Source organism: Protopterus annectens, chromosome 15.part0 (assembly GCF_019279795.1).
Source record: "Protopterus annectens isolate FY-2018-M chromosome 15.part0, PAN1.0, whole genome shotgun sequence".
Lineage (NCBI taxonomy): Eukaryota > Metazoa > Chordata > Ceratodontiformes > Protopteridae > Protopterus > Protopterus annectens.
Genome location: NC_056749.1, coordinates 494,042,227 through 494,061,870, shown reverse-complemented (window position 1 = coordinate 494,061,870; position 19,644 = coordinate 494,042,227). Strand labels below are relative to the sequence as shown.

At 42.3% G+C, this 19,644-nt stretch overlaps 1 protein-coding gene across 2 annotated transcripts in view; it reads right to left on the bottom strand.

The window, feature by feature from the left end:
* Positions 1 to 10,285: 10,285 nt before the first annotated feature.
* Positions 10,286 to 19,644, bottom strand: part of STAG2 (stromal antigen 2) — a 3,222,550-nt gene continuing 3,213,191 nt past the window's right edge. For both annotated transcript variants that reach the window (XM_044057319.1, XM_044057321.1), the window contains exon 33: positions 10,286 to 12,273. In XM_044057319.1, the coding sequence (XP_043913254.1) occupies positions 12,240 to 12,273 (34 nt within the window). In that variant the 3' untranslated portion in view covers positions 10,286 to 12,239. The remainder of the gene's footprint in view (positions 12,274 to 19,644) is intronic.

Genomic DNA, 19,644 nt, shown 5'->3' with positions numbered 1-19,644 from the left:
ACCTGGGGACCACTCATGGAGGTATCCTGAGGCCTTAGGTCTCCGCTGTCCGTAGACAGAGGGTGATCTGATACTGATATCAGTGCTGGAGGGGAAAGAGTTCCGGTACTGTAAGATGCAGCTGACTACCTGCCCAGCACACTCCTCATGACCTCGAAAGCTGATCCCCCGGCTCCAAAGGTCGACTAACCGCAGAAGACCCTCGGAGCCGAGGAAATAAGGTCTGAAGCCGATGTTGGGTCCACACTCACCCGAGCTGAAGTGCTGAGAGGAAGGCTTGGAGCCGAAGATTGACCCGATACCTCCCTCTCAGCTCCGACCGGCGAGCTGTGAATCATGGACCCTGTGGACAGCGCAGACTGGGTCGGAGCAGAGATCAGAGCAGAGATGCCAGAAGGGGCTACTGGAACCGACCTCGAGGCATCAGACAGAACAGACAGCTTTGGCTCCGAAGAAAGGTCCGGAGGAGGAACAGCCAAAGATGAAGGGAGGATGGGCTCTGGAGCCAAATGGGCCAAAGCTGAAAGCAATTTAACCAGCACCAATGACTGGAGCAGTTTCCTCACCACTCTATCGACATAGTCATCGGAAAGTGTCCTGGAGGACCTAGACGACATGGTAGGGGATCTGGATCTCCCTATAGAGGGAGACCTACGAGTCGGAAAAAACGGTCAAAAAACTGGAGACCGGCTCCGAACTGACAAATCTGTCACCGGCTCCAATAAACCTAGAGCCGATGTAGACATCATCGATGCACTGTCTTCTGTCTGCCCCAAAGCCAGTGGAGCCGAAGAAGCAACTGTAGTTTTAATAATTTTCTCCAGCAGCTCCAAGGAGACTGACTGAGCCAGAGAGCATTTCTTAAACGATTTTTTGTCCATCTTTTTGTCTAGTTTGGAAGGAGAAGACTTGGAACTGGAAGATCTTTCCAAATCCTCTTCAAAGGAAGGTTTCAGCAATCCCCTTAATATTAGCTTGTTCTTCCTCTCTTGCAGCACGCGGGGGCTTAAAGCATGACAGAACAAGCAGGATTCCTGTAAATGAATAGCCCCCCAAGCAATACACGCACACAGAGTGCCCATCCATCAGAGACATCTTGTTGTTACACTTAACACACTTTTTGAAGCCCGAAGGCCTGTGCTCTTTAGAATCCTTAGACATGTTAAGACAAGAACACACACACACAGGGGAAAACGGTAGGGGCACCTTCACCACAGAAATCAAGAGAGCGTGGGGAAACTAGAGCCTCTAATTCAAATGGCCTAGAGACCGTGAGGTAACCACAGGGAGGACTAGGTCCTCTAAGTTAAACGGGCCTAGCCCAGGAAAAAACAGGGGAACAACAAACAGTCACACCACAAGGAACCTGCTGACAAAGGGGATTAACCTGCTACACAAGAACAAGAACAAAAAACAGGGGAAGACTAGGTCCTCTAACTGAAATGTGCCTAGCCCGTAAACACCAAGGAAAACGGGATACCAGAAAAGTTCATTTGAACCGGTTAGAAGCAAGACACACACTAGCTATTAAAATAGCTTTTGGAGCTACTAAATCGAAAAAATAGAAAAATTTTACTTAGCCATGGCCAAGAGCGAGACCATGTCCGAGCTGTAAGAGCGGCAAACGAGATCTGGGGGATAGGCGCACTGCAGCATGGGATACCTATTAGCCACAAGCCAATTGAAGACTTCGAGCTAGAGTATGGGCGAGTCGGAGCCGAGGTTCGGCTCTGAACTCACGGGTAAGAAGGTAGGCGAGATTGGACCACATAACATCACTAGTTCATCCTACGGGTTTTATTTTTTTGTTTTATAGCTCGAGGTTTGTTTCTCGTTGTCAGGGTGTTTTAAGTTATTTTATTTGATATATATATATATGGGAGCACTACAGAATCCTGAAAGTTCAAAATACTGAAAACACACAGGATACCAACACTTACTATATTCCAGCACAAGTACATATAGAAACATATTACCCTTCAATTATATGCAGGGAGCAAGGCCCCCTACACCCCCGCTACTTAAATATATCAACTCCGAGATTGCACTTCACTACACTAAGTGCAATCTCGGAGTTGATATATTTAAGTAGTAGGTGGTGTGGAGGGTGTCCCCCTGCTTATACTTGAAGTGTAATATGATTTGTGTTTTATTTGTTTCTGGTATGCATTTGTGCTGGAATATAGTAAGTGTTGGTTATCCTGTGTGTTTTCAGTATTTTGAACTTTTGAGCTTTCCGGATTCTGTAGCGCTTTTGTATATATATATATATATATATATATATATATATATATATATGTGAGAGGGAGATAAATGCAATGATACAAGAAAAAGGCAAAGCACCAAGAGTGGTACAAAGAGCAAGAGAAGCAAATGGCAGAAGAGGAGGATAACCTGATGCCAGCAACAGCTAGAGGAAGGAAAGTTGTCACCAACAGTAACAAGAACAAATATTGTAATAAAAAATTTGAGAGAAATTTTACAAAAGATATGTCTTACAGCTGGAGATGGATCATCCAGCTTACCACGATGGCAGAGTTGAGGACATAACAGAGCATTATGGGTAGAGGGAGGAGCTTGAGAATTGGATCTGAAGTCTTTTGTATGCAGCTGAGCCAGATCGGAGGATCAGACCCTAGACCCATTTATGAGGAAGAATGAAAAGGGCATCAGATCTGTCAGATAATTTCTAACTGACTAGTGGGGAAGCACCAGTGTCCCATTTTCACTTCATTACCCTGAATTTTTGTCTTAGCTGTTATTGGTGCATGATCTGAAATTATTGCAAGTCTGTCAAAGCTTTCAATCAAATGCACACCTTCCAGTGAAATATAGCTTCTATCTGGTCTAGCTCAGTTACTGTACCTTGGCGAATAATATGTAAATTCTCTTGAGATCCTACTACTGAATTAAAGTATTCCATACCAAACATTTTCATCACCAACATGGGGACTCTATGCTCCAGACCAGAAGTGCAAACCTCACTGGTAAGATCAGACCATAAACTAATCTCACTGGATATTCACATCCTGACCCCACCCCACCCCTGCCCAGAAAACCACAGTGAAAAACTTCTCTAAAGCAAATTTCACACTCCTCAAACCGAGGTGGAATCCTTCAAAGCCCCCAGGCCTGTGGAAAATACGGCTCAGACCGCAGAATCCTTTATAAACGCATTCTATGAACACCTTCAGGAATGCATGGATCATGCAATCCCAAATAAAACCAAGACCCAATCCTCCAAAGGCAGACGTCCTGTCTGGTGGACCCCAGCCATAAACAAACTATACAATAGAAGGAGGAAGCTACTACATGATAGAGCAAAATCCCCCAAAAAGAAGGCATCTCTGATCAGTATTAGCAAAAAACTATGGGCACACAAAATCGTCTAAGTCCAGCTTCGAGAGAAAAATTGCACAGGGCACTAAGGATAATCACAAGGCTTTCTTTAGTTATGTTAGAAACCTGGGTGGGAATTCCCAGATATGCTCAGAATTAGTCCAAAATGACAAAAAATACACCGAACCCACAGACATTGCCAACATCCTAGCTGACAAGTTCAGCGCAAACTCCCCCACCAAAAGGGCAAATATCTATCCCAGCAGAGTGCTGCCCCCTGACATCTCAGATGCTCAGGTAAGAGCTGCCCTCTCCAAAGCAAAAAACACAGCATCAATGGGACCAGACGGTGTCCCGGGCTGCGTCCTACATGAACTCTAAGAAGAGCTAAACCCAAACATAAAACTACTGCTCAATCTCAGCCTTACTACAGGATATGTACCTAAAGAGTGGCGTTCAGCAACAGTGGTCCCTCTCCACAAAGGTGGTGCCTCAATGGATCCTGGAAACTATCGCCCCATAAGCCTGACTATCTTGGTCTGCAAAGCTATGGAAAGGATCATCATGGACCTCAAATAAAGATATTGGGGACCTACAGACACTGGATCTTACCCAGTTCGGCTTTAAGGGCAGATCCTGCCTCTTAAACCTGGTCGATTTCTTTAAAACAGTCACCAAGGCCATTGACGACGGGAAGGTGGTCCACACAGCCTACCTGGACCTTGCAAAAGCCTTCGATACAATACCCCACTCGGGCATTATAGATAAGATCACCAGCTTAAATATAAACCCCTATGTCACTAGATGGGTTGCAAACTGGCTCAAGGACAGAACCCACATGGTTAGAATTGCTGGAGCCATGTCAGACTCCAAACCAGTTACAAGTGGCGTCCCACAAGGCTCAGTCCTGGGACCTCTCTTGTTCGGTATATATTTCTTGGAGGTACAGGCCAACACAGAAGGACTGTGGCTGACCAAGTTCGCAGATGACTGCAAACTGGGTGCCATAATAGACTCTCCAGCCGACACAAGCATCCGCCAAAAGGGCCTCACAGAAACAGACAACTGGTGCCAGAGCCATGGCCTCAAGCTAAACGCCAAAAAGTGTATAGTCATCCCCTTTGGCAAAAACAAAGTGCCCACAAATTACCACATAGGTGGTAATCCATTAAGTACAGAAGACGTAATTAGGGACCTAGGGACCCAAGTTGATAGCAATCTCTCATTTGACAACCACGTGGCCAAAGTGGTTAGAAAAACATTTTATACAGCCCACCTAATCATGAAGGGATTCACATCTAGATCAGGGGAGGTCATCGTGCCTCTTTACTTATCCCTCATCAGGCCCATAATTGAGTACAATGACCCTTTTGGGATGTACCTTACCACACACCTGCAGCAACTGGAAAGACCCCAAAAGTACCTCACCAAGAGGATCAAAGGGCTCAAACAGATGCCATATGCTACCCGGTTAAAGAAACTCCATCTCTACTCAGTGGCATACCGCCTGCTCAGAGGCGATCTGTGCCTGACGTATAAAGCCATGTCCAACCTGGAATTAATGGACATGCTGCACCTCGGAAAATCCAAATCCCATAGAGCTACGCGCTCGAGAGACTTGAACCTCAGCACTGAAATAAAGTGGACATGATGGAGGGACAGATTCATAACCCAGAGGCTCCCTTCAATCTGGAATAAAATCCCAGTCCAGGTTAGGCAGAGTCCCTCATTGACTCTCTTTCAAGAGGAATCTTGATGAGTGGATGGGAGATCGTACGTTTACCCCGGGTATCACTTCTGTCTCACTGTTAGACAGAGGCACAGTATACTAACCTCGAAAAAGGGCATAGCAAAATTAATTTAAAATGGGTAGCGAAAGCCAAACACACTCTGGCTAGGCTTATAAATGCCCTAGGGTAGATAGCCTAGTATGAGCCTATGAACCTATACATTTCTTCAGAAATCTAACGAACCTCTTTTGCTGCATTTTCTCTTCTACCCCCCCCCACACACACACAGATGTACATCCTCACTGTTGCAAATCAAGTTCCATTCCCCACCTATAAGTAATATTCTCTGCTGAAAACCTATTTCTTCAAAAAATTTCTTACGGTCCATAATAGCAGTTTTAGGTGGAATATAAATACATACCAGCATAATCATTCTCCCTTGTCTGTAGCCCCTGGCTATCAAAAATCTACCATGTTTTTACCCTCTTCTATCACTATTAGAGCTCCTTTAGCAATTGGTTTAAGTACTCCCATTATCCTTTGTCCCTGACATTCTCCTGAATATCCATCCTAAACCCTTTAACTGGTAAATTCACATGCTCACTTTTTTCCAGATACGTCTCCTGTAGCATTGCAATTTTCACTCTGCATTTCTTAATATAATTACTCTATTTTTTGTCTATACCTGTTACCTTCCAAAACATTAGTGTAGCACAATTATAAGATGCTATTACATCCAGCTTTTTTAAATGTCTGTTCCCAGCTTCGGTGTTACATGCCAACTAGTGTCTGGCTGGTTGATCTTATACACTTGCTTCTTGTCATCTCCATTTGAACCAAAGTCACATTTTCAAGACTATTTTAATGAAAACCTCAAAAAAGAGACACCCAGAACACCCCTATAAACTTTTAGATTAACATAAATACACTAGAAGACATACATTTTCAAATAATGTAGCTTAACCCTTCTGACAGGAGCAACCGTCACAAATAGCTACACCTGCAGACATTACCTAACCTATATTAAGAATATCCCTGTTAAAGTGCATGTTACAGCCTGTGCTCCTACTTACACTAACTGCTGTCTGTTCTTGTCTTGTATTTAATCCTCTCCCAGATGTGAAAAACAGCACATATGCTTTCAGAAAATATCAACTTTTAGGCTGAAGAAAGTGCATAGTCTGTTTTTAAATAAAACTAAATGATGCACTGTTCTAATAAATGCACAGAGGTAGTTAGATACCAGGAAAACTGCTGTCACTTATTCATTTCCAATAAGGTCAAACTTTTTTTTTTTACTAAGCTGCTTGCTCTTCTACAGTTTAATTTTGTGTTGCTTTCAGCAGATAATGCCCAAAACTCTTGAGATTTACTGCCTGGACCTGCAGTCAGCTCATTTCCAGGGAAACAGGAGAATGTACAGCTACCCCCCAGACACAGGCTTCTCAACTGACACTGAACATTTATTTACAAAAGGAAAACTTTTCATTAGATTCACCGTGTTCTCTTATTTTTATAGCGCAAATGTTTACACAGGAAAGTTATTAGATTAAGTCAAGGGCATTAATCCAGCCGTTCACCAATGCAAACGTAACCAAAAACATCTCAACTCTACATATACTATCAGTGCACTTTTAGAATCCATTCCCCATCCAAACAGCCTAAAAGCCCAAAATGACAGTATATTAACTTTGGCATGCTTTTGTCCTGGATTTCCTCTCTTCTGGCACTGTCATGCGTACACACTTCTTGAAACAAAAGAAAAAGGCTCTCGTTTACTTTAGTATCTATCACATACAGCAATCACTAAAAATGCTTTATTGTATAACATGCAATTTGTATCCTGAAATGTTTTATGTGACTATTAAAAATTTTTATTTACACAGTTACTCTTTCTACCCCATTTAGTGTCCTTCCAAACATTAATGACAAAGTGGGATACATGTTATACTTGTGGGGGGACTGAAAGGCAGAGTCCAATCTTTCCCAGCCACTTTCTTGCAAAGTCATAACTCACAAATGTGATTGATGTTTCATAATCTCACATTTATTCACTAATTTCAGTGTTTCTGGTTTTCCTGTTCATATTCATCTCCCAACCCAAGACTCTTTAATAAATCCAAGGTACTCCTGATTCTTCTAGTCAAATGCTGTGTTTTTTTCCATCTCTAAAGCATTTTCCTTTAGAATATTTGAAAAGGTTTCACTGGCAATGTCTATGGGCTTTATTATCAAAAGGAGAATCAGAGTACCACATTCTGTTTGTTTGATGGCTCGCTTTCTGTTAGACACACTTTTTAGTTCATCTTTAGCCTGTTCTGCATCAAAAATGACATTGATCTTCCAGGAAAAAAATATTCTGAAGGCAACTGGATACTGGCACTTGAATCTCACACCTGTGTCTTGACATTCCCCGATTGCTGGGATAAATTTTTCTTCTGTCTGTGTACAGTGAATAATTATGTTCCACAAATACTACAGTCTCTAATTATTAGCACTTTGCTCTTCTGTCATAGTTTTGCCAGGGACAACAGTCTCTGCTGGTATAGTTGCATTGTCACTAATTCAGGCCCTGGTTGCTTTCTTATGACCAGGTTTGGGACATACACAATGTACCCTTTCAATTAACAACTTCTGCTGTGGAATACCAGTCCAGTCATTACTTGTGCTTTTATTAAATACAGTCTGTTCCATCCAGTGTCTCTGGTACAGCAGAAAATCATTTTTTTTTCTGTATGCTCTGTCCTCTACCATTTTTTTAAATGGCTCTTCTTGAGCAGTTTCATACTCAGCCAGTCTTTTAATTTCGACCTCTGATTTTAGCAGCTTTATCAGTTCATCTGAATAGCTGTTTCAAGCTTCTTCAATTTTTCCAGCCTTTTATTATTGAGTTAATGTACTCCTTCAATATTTCATCTATTTTAATCAGCTCTGAGCACATTCAGCTTGTTTCTTCTCAGTTACTAGAAGTTACTTCTTGTGCCAAAGCTGGAGCTTGAACTTTTTGCTGAACAGCTGCAGGAATCACCCCAGTCATGGTTTTCTCTTCACCTTTTCTACTTGAATTTCCTTTCAAGCTTTCCAAGTTTCTTTTTGCTGGCATGCAAACTACATACTCACTAGCCAATAAATGAATTTTACTAAAACTGTCAAATACTAGCCCCCATCTTTCAATTTCTTTTTTCAGACTGGGAGTGCTGAAATCAAGCTGCTGATCAGGGTGCAGTCATCTTATAAGTCTAATGACTGTTGTATCCTTGGCAGAACAGAACTCCTTGCAGCTAAGGCTGCCGCAGCAATGAGCAATATGATGGTCATCAATTGTTCCAACCAGAGAATAATCCTTTAAAACCACTAGCTTAACAAGTATGAACTACATGGACCAACTGTTTTCAAATATCAGCTGATTAAACTGTGGATATCCATTCGCAGGACAGAATGAGAAAATCCGGATAGGTCTTGACTGGATATGCCACAACATGGAAAAATACAGAGAAGGTTTAATGGGTGGGAGGCGTTTTGAAGGTAAACATGTCTTCAATTAAGGAGACCATTGGAGAACAAGGCTGCCAGCCAAGAAAATGATGACAGTTTTGTGATGGCATCCACTGATGCCTTGAAAGTGACATGGTAGTCACCCTGTCCATAAGAGTAAGATCTCCAGAAGGTTTAAAAAGCTGAATATATACAATGTTTGTATAATTCCTGAACAATTACAGCAAAACCTAATGATTTAGATTTGTTTTACTTTCCTGGGAATCCAAATTAGGCATTAAACTGCATTCCCTTTTGCTTGAGTTGGTGGCTGCTCAAGTGAATGTAAAAGGTCCTAGGGAACTTATCGACGAGAGTATGGGAAGTTCCTTGGTATCTTATCAAATTTCCTGTAGTAGTATACCACTTTGGGTATCTCCTGAAAGAGAGACTAACCTGGTCAAACAAAGGATAAATAAACTAAAAAAATAAAATAATTCCTAAGTAAGCTTGACAGTGAGGCACTGAGGTTACTGGAAGTCGTGCAACTGCAGCTGATGGCCTGCAACTAAAAGTGTGGATGCATAAGGAACCCATATCTTGTAGTAATTTCTTTAAAGATACATGGGTACTACTTTTCTATTTATGATCTAGGACAACCTTAGCAATACAAAGCAGAGCTCTGATTGTTCCTAAATTAAAAAAAAAAAGGGGGGGGGCGGAGTCCTGGTCTTGACCACCTGAAAAAAAAAAAAGTATGGGAAGAATATTATTAAACTTTCAACAGAGCCTCCCAAATGATGTAGCTTCACTAGAAATTGAAGAGTCTGGTCTTGGAAGGCTGGCATAAAGTGAAACACTTGAGGAAACATTCAAAGACCAACCCCCTGGAATTAAATAGGCAATGACCTGTTGGCTAAGACTACCATGACTCTGAAACAGAACAAATATGGTTAACTTCATTTTGATACACTGCAAAAAGAACTGGGCAAGGGAAGGATTCACGCCCCACAACCACGTATGCACTTCATCAGTAACAGCACATAAATGGAGAGAGGAGTGGATTCCTCAACAGGACAGTTCAGAAAAAGCTGGAAGTGCCTGGAGAGTGGTGTGGTAGGGAAGCTGTAGTCCTAGAGGATAAACTCGGCGGTTATCTTACAATGTATGCGAAATGAACAGGCAAGCTACTGTGCAATAATATCTAAAAGCATGCATGTGCTATCAGAAGAGGCACACCAAACTAAATATGAAAGATCACAGGCAGCAGCATGTAAAATATAGTTCAGTGGGCATGTTCTTAGAATGTGGTACATAATCTCAATTCCACTACTATGATGTAAAAGTGATCAAGAACATGCCAACCATGATGGCTAACCATAATGCCACAGAAGACAAAGGCATCGAGAGAGTTAAAGTAAAATACATACATACAACTTAATTGACTGTGCTTTTGTCCACCACAATTAAAGATCAACAGCTAGCAAAACAAATGAGTGGGAAGGTTATTCCTTTCCTTGCACAGACTCTGATGTACATTACTGATATGGATACCTCTCAGGTGAAGACAGCGCCAGGTAGAAATATGGTTTACATTGATGGCTAACATCTGCCAGTATTCAATCCATTTCCTTTAACATGACACAATGGGTTAAGCATCAAGTCTATATCATAACCTGCATTCAGTTCAGCCTTTTCACACTGTATTCTTTGTTACATAAATACACGCATACCTAAACAAATACAACCAATGCAGGTTTACTTTTATTCAAAAAGTTACTGTCTCGAGACATAAATACAAATCAGAAAGTACAGAGGACAACAGAATGTGAAGGACAACAGGTTAAGGTAAATATATAAAACATTTTAGCTTGTTGAAAACATACAGCTGTTAAGAACTGCTTCCACAAAGAAAACACATTTTCAAGAGTAAGAAAAATCAACTTCTGCTTAAAATCATATGTACAGTCCTTTCAGCAGTTCTTTTAAATGCAGTGGTGTGGAAAACACTCTAGGTTGTTGTTTCTGACATAATTAAACTTACTAATATAAAAACAGTTATGTATGATTTTGATGCTCAATGGATGTTCTGTGACATTAAAAAGGTTCACTTTTATAACCCTTTGGATAACCTCATGGTTTTTGGCTGCCTCAGCCTGTAGTTCCATCTTTACAATATCAGAATCCAAAACAAAGAATCTGGGTGTTCTCATATGCAAGTATATTAAGGCATGGAATGATTAAAATAATACAAGTGAATTCAGACAACTGACAAAAATATACATATGTAATATAAGTTAATGTTTTAAGTGGTACATAGCTGCCCAAGCTTTGTACAATGAGTATGCCTAAACAGCATATGGCCATATTCTCTCACACTGTTAGTTTACTTGTGAAAGGACAAAGTGAAACTTAAAGCTTAGCTTTTACAGAAAATATTGGGTTTATGAACTTCTATTATTCAAACTAATTTACATATAGTAAAATAAAACTACTGTAACCAGTTAGAAGTATCTTTAACCTGAAGACTGCTTGCAAAGACAAATATAGATAAAACAATATAAAATACAAATTTAAAAATCATTTAAAGCATGAATATTCATGCTTCTTCCATTTTAAACATTGTTAAACTTTTTTATATATTTCTGAAACCTCATAACTTTAAGTTGGAATTCAAAAAGTAAGAAAAAACTAAAACTGCGCCATTATAAAATCAGCACCAATTTATATATATATTTATATATATATAATTTTATTTAAAATTTAGATTCCCCATTTCCCCACACTATAATAAGCTGTATAATTTGTCACTTAAAGGATTTTCTGCAAACATACTACACCAAGCTCCTTTAATCAGAGACAAAATACAGTGGCACTACTGGAAGGAATTGAAACCTGCTTCAAGCAAACACTTCATGTTAAAGGACAAGCAAAGTTCAATGCTATTCATGGGCAAGCAGAAAACCTCTAGCTTAACAGGTCAGTTTTTGTTAGTTCTGAACAACATACTGCTTATGGACACACCTTTGTAAAACATCTCAAATATTTTAATGAAAATAAATCTTCATCTAAATGTGAAATCATCCCAGAAGCAGATAAATCTATAAAAATATTAAATAAAATACAAACATTCTTTATTAAACACTCTTTAATTAAAATTTTCAGCAATAACTTGTAATGGTACAAACGTTTGTGGTTTGTACTTAAGTATTTGAACAGTCTGGGTTGAAAAATCCTTCCATTCTGAAAACATGCAAATATACAGCCATTCTGTTTCGGGAAGTAAAAAGTGAGTAGTGCAGGTCATGACCATCTCCAAGAAAACATCAAGGACTCGTCGACCCACAGTCTGTTGCAGCACCACTCAAAATCAGAATACTGTTCTCTTAACAGAAGCATGTACTGAAGACATTTTCATAGAGGCTTTACGTGAACATCCGTTTCCACACATAAAAGTGAAAAATAACCAATAAAAACTGACCAGTATTTAGCTTATCCACAAATAAAACTGTTAGGCTGTCCTTTAAATAATCACATTCTCTGGCAAGATTGCCTGTCAATGCACTTGAACTAGGTAAGCATTCCTTGTAATGTTCTCCTCACAGAAGAAAAATCTGTACAGAATTTCACTGTATCTACCACAATTTGTATGTAAAAATTGCCCCTTCCATTTAGAAAATGCCTAGACCACAGATTTCACAAGTTGTTGAAACACTGAAACTCCAAGGACCTAGAAGAGGAGAAAAAGTGAGAAAAAAATCAGCAATATGTTAAAAAGAAGTCACACGTTACTTGCCAGTAAAATGAGCAACAGAATGAAAATTTGTCGAAGTGAAATTAGTGGAGCTTTCACAAAAAATGATTCATCTTCAAAATGGGGAGGCAGGTAATCTATTCACAAAACTGAAATTGTTTAAGTAACGATCACATAAACACAACTGTGCAAGATTTAATAGGAACACATCTGTTATCTTTGGAAAGTATCAGTTGATCAGTGAGAACATTTGTTGGGTCCTTAGTAGGGCAAATCTACACCAGTTAGTACATGGCAGCTTTTCTGTAAAATCCAGCTTAGGGAATGTCTCTGTAAATACAGTGATGCACAATATGTCAATTCTATAATTATGTTTAAGTTCACATCTAGCCAGCAACCCCCTTTACTGCAAATGAAGAAAAGACAGACTTGACACTTTAAACAAGTAATACAATAATATATATACTTTCTTAACTTACAGGAAGCTTCAACAGCTCTAAGAGCCACTCATCCACAGGGGGAGAAGAGTCCTTTTGTACATTAGCTGATAGATATAATAGGCACATTTTTACTCCCCCAGTTACCAACACATCAAGTGGGGCCAGAAGAGCTAAAAGACAGACAGCAGAGTCCTAAGAAATGGAATTACCAAACATAGCCCAACTGTTTGAGCTGTGGAAATGATGCTTGGCGAAGCCGCTGAAGATTTGGCCATTACAAAATGTCTGAAATGGGCACACAAAGTCAGACGTTCTGCTGGAGTATACATCGTCCACAGCATTTACAAGTGGCAAAAAGTAACGTAGCAGGCAATCCATCTGGGGAGTATTTGCTTCCTTCAATCTCCTGCATAAATTTCATGGACCAATAGTCTTGTCTTAAGCTTGTGCACCCAAGTTCAGGTAACATTTGGGCTAACACGACATGCCCATGATAATGAAAAGCCTTCTTTCTTGTGGTTTCTGCTGTTAGAAAGAATATTAAACGACTAGTGGGATAACCCAGTAAACCCCCCGAATCATCTTCAAAAAAATATGTGGGTAATTCCTGGGGGAACCTTACCCCTTGTGGAAGACTAGCTATAGTTCTCTACACATAATGGAGTGAAACTCTGCCATCTAAAAGCACAAAGGTGATGACCACAATGAAGAGCAAATTCCATGATATAATTTTCAGTACTGGGAAGTCTGCAGAGCTGGCTCAAATGGCAAATGAGCAAGAGCAAGTCGGCCATGAAGGCTGACTCGAATGGAGGGAAGGAGTTCTTCAAAGGATGATGAATACAGCAAGAGCTGTTTGACCAGCCTACGATGGACCACAAATCAGCTGTCCACAAAGTCATAATGCATATAAATTGCTAGACTGTGCAGCTACAGTAGCTTCAATTTATTGAAGTGTCTAAAATACATCAAAGTCACCCTCAAGCTGGCTGACTGGGACACTGACAAGTATGGCCAAAGTGAGAACAATTTCCACTTGGAATGTGTTGTAGCAGCAGCAGCAGTCACCTCTAAGACTCCAGATGGCAAACAAAGTGGAAGGAGGAGAAGGCAACTACACACACCACAATACCAGTCTCACATAACTCAACCACACCACTGAATCAAACACAAACACACTAAGACATACTCGGAGGCTCTGAGTAAAAATTTACCTAAACAGCAGAGGCCTCCAAAGCAGACACCCAAGCAACTGCAAACTCAATACACCACACAAACAACACAAACAACAAAATCAGTGTGCAAAGCAGTCACTGCCCTTAAGGCCAAATACAACACCAAACATACTTGTCAAAGGTGACTCCATAGTCAGACACACTGACGTCCCGCTCACCAGACTGAGTAAGGAGAAGGTCACAGTAAGCTGCCTGTCGGGCGCTAGAATCCGCCACATAACGCAAGCACTCAGGTCTCTCAAAAGCAGGTACAAGTACGACTCAGTCATTGTCCACGCTGGTGTCAACGACCTGAGATGTACCTCCTTGGACTACATGAAAAGAGACATTGAGGAGCTCTCTGATTATGTAGCCCAGGCAGGTATGACCCTGACCTTGAGCAGTATCCTACCTTCACCTAGAATGATGCCACAATACAGTGATAAGATGATCAGCTTTAATAATTGGCTTAAATTCTGGTGTCATTCAAAGGGGATCCAATGTCTGTCTGCCTGGGATGACATGCTGGACAAGCCACGCTGCTTCGCAAGGGACGGCTTGCACCTGTCACCCCTAGGCTTCTGGATATTGGCAAAGGCTCTTGCCACCCCCATAGTGCCTTTTTTAGGCAAGGCTCAAATTCTAAACCTGCCACCCTAGAACACAAAAAAGGAAAAAAACTAAGGGTAATGCTGCTCAATGCCAGAAGTCTCAATCTCAAGATGCACGCACTCGAGGCCCTTCTCAGTATGGAGAACATAGATGTCTGTGCTGTGACAGAAACCTGGTTCAAGGCTCCTGAGAGCACCCCAGACCTATCAGGTTTCACCTCATATCATGCGTTCCGGCCCCAAAATCCGGACAACACCAAGAAAGGAGGGGGGGTGTCCATATTCATAAAGGACACCCACACCTCAAGGTTGGTGGCAACGCACGATGCATCGGAGACCATCCAGGTGCAATTAACCATAGGCAAGACTGCTCTGTAATTTGTAGCATGTTACAGGCCACCCTCTCAAACTCAGGAACCTCACATGGCCTTCCTGAAAACATTGGAGGGGATAAATGTATCTCCAAACACCATCATACTAGGTGACTCAACTACCCTAATATAGACTGGGAACACTATTTAAGCCCAAACACTCTAGCCCAAAGGTTCCTGGAGTTCATAAACTCAAATGCCATGGAACAACAAGTCACCATCCCCACAAGAGGAGAAAACATACTTGATCTCATCATCACGAACATGGGATCACAATGTTCAACACCGGAAGTATACCCCTCACTGGTGAGATCAGATCATAAACTAATCTCGCTGGAGGTCCTCATCCTGCCCCCACCTGAAATAAAAAAGACCACAGTGAAAAACTTCTCAAAAGCCGACTTCACACTTCTAAAAACTAGTGTGGTCTCCTTTAAGGCCCCTGAGCCAGTGGTAAACATTACTCAAACCGCTGAATCACTTACAAATGCCTTCTACCAGCACCTACAGGACTGCATGGATCAGGCAATCCCAAACAAAACTAAGACTCTTTGTACCAAAGGCAAGCGTCCAGTCTTGGTGGACCCCAGCCATAAACAAGCTCTACAACAAAAGGAGGAAGCTACTACAAGATAGAGCAAAATCATTGAAAGGTAAGACACCTTTGATCATTATAAGTAAAAAACTAAGAGCTCTCATAAAATCATCCAAGGCAAATTTTGAGAGAAAAATCGCCAAGGACTCAAAAGACAATCATAAGGCCTTCTTTAGCTATGTTAGAAACCTAGGAGGAAACTCCCAGATATGCTCAGAATTAGTTCAAAATGATGTGAAGATTACTGAACCTACACACATTGCCAACATACTGGCTGACAGGTTCAGTGCAAACTTCTCCCCTCCCCAAAAGGAGAGATATCTATACCAGAGGATTGTAGCCCCAAACATCTCCAACGCCCAGGTGAGAACTGCTCTCTCCAAGGCAAAAACACAGCATCCATGGGACCGGATGGTGTCCCCGGCTGTGTGCTCCACGAACTCAATGAGGAATTAAACCCGCAGTTAGGACAGCTGTTTAATCTTCGCCTCACCTCGGGATACGTACCCAAGGAGTGGCGCACAGCGACTGTGGTCCCACTTCACAAGGGCGGTGCCTCCACCGACCCTGGAAATTACCGTCCCATTAGCTTGACAAGCCTTATCTGCAAAGCCATGGAGAGGATCATAATGGAACTCATAAATAAAGACATAGGGAACTTGCAGACTTTGGATCCAACCCAGTTTGGCTTTGTCAAAGGTAGATCATGCCTTTTAAACTTGGTTGACTTTTTCGAGACAGTCACCAAGGCCATTGATGAGGAAAGGCAGTCCATACAGCCTACCTCGACCTGGCAAAGGCCTTGACACAATACCCCACTCAGGTATCATCGAAAAACTCATCAGCTTGAATGTAAACCCATACATCACAAGATGGGTTGCAAACTGGCTAAGTGACAGAACCCACAGGGTCAGAGTTGCTGGAGCCATGTCAGACTCAAAGCCTGTCACAAGTGGTGTCCCACAGGGCTCAGTCCTGGGTCCACTCTTGTTCGGCATCTACTTTTCTGAAGTACAAGCAAACACAGGAGGGTTATGGCTGACAAAGTTTGCAGATGACTGCAAACTGGGCGCCATAGTTGAAAACACATCTGACACAGATATCCTTCAGAAGGGCCTCGCAGAAACGGATAACTGGTGCCAGAGCCATGGCCTAAAGTTAAACGCCAAGAAATGCATAGTCATACCCTAGTCAAACGAAAGGCTACTGTCAACCTGGGTCCCCTAGCTACCATATAGGTGGCAATCCACTGAGCACAGAAGAAGTCATCAGGGATCTGGGGACCCAGGTTGACAGTAGCCTTTCGTTTGACACTCATGTTGCTAAAGTAGTTAGGAAAACCTTCTACATTGCCCACCTGATCATGAAGGGATTCACATCTAGATCAAGGGAGGTCATCGTCCCCCTGTACTCATCACTCATTAGACCTATGATTGAGTACAATGCCCCATTCGGAATGTATCTGACCCGACACCTGCAGCAGCTGGAAAGGCCCCAAAAGTTCCTCACCAAAAGGATAAAGGGCCTCAAAAATATGTCTTATGCTGCCCGACTGAAAGAACTCCAGCTCTATTCAGTCTCATACCGCTTGCTCAGAGGTGACCTGTGCCTGACATATAAGGCCATGTCAAACCCAGATTTGATGAATATGCTTCACCTCAAAAAATCTAGATCCCTCAGAACCACAAGGCGGAGACTTAAACCTTGACACGGTTATTAATAGAACGTGCTGGAGGGACAGATTCATCACCCAGAGACTCCCTATGCTGTGGAACAAAATCCCGGTACATGTGAGGCAGAGCACCTCGCTGGCCTTGTTCAAGAGGAATCTTGACCAATGGATGGGAGATCGCAGATATACCCCAGGGATTACTTCAGTGTCACTGCTTGACAGAGGCACAGCAAAATAATAGGCATAGTTTTATTCAAACTAAAGGGGTGGCGAAAGCCACATAACTATGGGCTAGGCTTATAAATGCCCTTGGGCAGATAGCCTAGTATGAACCTATGAACCTAAGAGATTTACATTAGGAATCACGCACAGGAGGAGAGTCAATTGTCTTCCCAATGATGGGGGAATAGTCTTGGATAAGACTGAAAAAAATTCCTGAGTTGCTAAGGGATTTAGACCCTGATAAACATCCTTTCTTGGCCAACAAAGGGTGATGAAAATGACTATTGGTCTTTATTCCCTGACCTTTGTGATAAGGTGATGAATCAGAAGAAAGAGAGAAAATGTGCACAGGTTCATAGGTAGGTACTAGGCTATCTGCCCGAAGGCATTTATAAGCCTAGCCAGAATGCGTTGGCTTTCGCCGCCCCCTTATATTAATTCCCTGTGCCTCTGTCCAGCAGAGCCATTGAAGTGATCCCAGAGGTAAACTTTCTGTTTCCCATCCACTCGTCAAGATTTCTTTTGAAGAGCGTTAGCGAGGAGCTCTGCATAATGTAGATTGGGATCTTGTTCCAAAGCATGGGAAGTCACTGGGACAGGAATCTATCCCTCCAGCACGTCCTATTTATTGCTGTGGTGAGGTTTAGATCCCTAGAGCGTGTGGCTCGCGAGGATAAGGTTTTCTTTAGGTGGAGCATGTCCATCAATTCTGGGTTGGACATGGCCTTGTATGTCAGGCAGAGATCACCTCTGAGTAGGCGGTATGCAACCGAGTACAGCAGTAATTTCTTCAGTCTAGCTGCATAGGGCATCTGTTTGAGGCCAGTGAACCTCTTGGTGAGGTACTTCTGTGGTCTTTTCAGCTTTTGCAGGTGTCTTGTAAGGTGCATCCCAAATGGGGCGTTGTACTCTATGATGGGTCTGATGACTGATGAGTAGAGGGGCACAATGACCTCTTTTGATCTGGATACGGACCCTTTTGTGATCAGGTGGGCCACGTAGAAGGATTTTCTAACCACTTTGGCAATGTGATTTTCAAAGGTGAGATTACTACTTGGGCCCCCCAGATCCCTTATGTCTTCTGTACTTAGGGGACTACCACCTATGTGGTAGTTTGTGGGTATTTTGTTTTTTCCAAAGGGGATGACTATGCACTTTTTGGCATTTAGCTTGAGGCCATGATTTTGACAACAGGTGTCCTTCTTAGTGAGACCCTTTTGGAGGATGTCTGTGTCAGCCGGAGAGTCAATTATAGCCCCTAGTTTGCAGTAGTCTGCGAACTTGGTCAGCCATAGTCCTCCTGTGCTTGCCTGCACCTCTGAGAAGTATATGCCGAACAGGAGGGGTCCTAGGACTGAGCGCTGGAGAACTCCACTTGTAACCGATTTAGAGTCGGACCTAGCTCCCCGCAACTCTCACCATGTGGGTTCTGTCCATGAGCCAGTTGGCAACCCATCTTGTGACGTAGGGGTTTATGTTCAGGCTGGTGAGCTTGTCTATAATACCAGAATGGGGAATGGTGTTGAAGGCCTTTGCGAGATCTAGGTAGGCTGTGTGTACCACCTTTCCCTCATCTATATCCTTGGTAATTGTCTCAAAGATATCCACCAGGATTAGAAGGCATGATCTGCCCTTAAAGCCAAACTGGGTAGGGTCCAGTGTTTGGAGGTTCCAAATGTCTCTATTAATGAGTTCCATGATGATGCGCTCCATAGCCTTGCAGACCAAGCTAGTCAAGCTTATATAGGGCGATAGTTCCCGGGGGTCTGTTGTGGCTCCACCTTTGGGGAGCAGAATAACCGGTGCTGTGCGCCACTCTATGGGTACGTAAGCCTGTGGAGAGGCTGAGTCTGAACAGTGTGTTTAGGTGAGGGATTAGTTCATCTTTGAGCTCATGTAGGATGCAGCCTGGGACACCGTCCGGTCCGATTGATGCTGTGCTTTTGGCTTTGGAGACAGCTGTTTTAACCCAAGTGTCTGTGAATTTCAAGGACTCTACATTCTTCTGGTATGGTTATGGGCCCTTTTGGGGGTGAGAGGGGGGTGAAGTTTGTGTGAACCTGTCTGCCAGGATGTTGGCAATATCGGTCGGTTCAGTGTATTTTGAGCCATTCTGCACTAAATCTGAGCAGATCTGAGCATTGCCACTTAGATTCTTGACATAGCTAAAGAATGCCTTGTGGTTATCTTTGGTGTCCTTGGCAATTTTTCTTTCAAAGCTC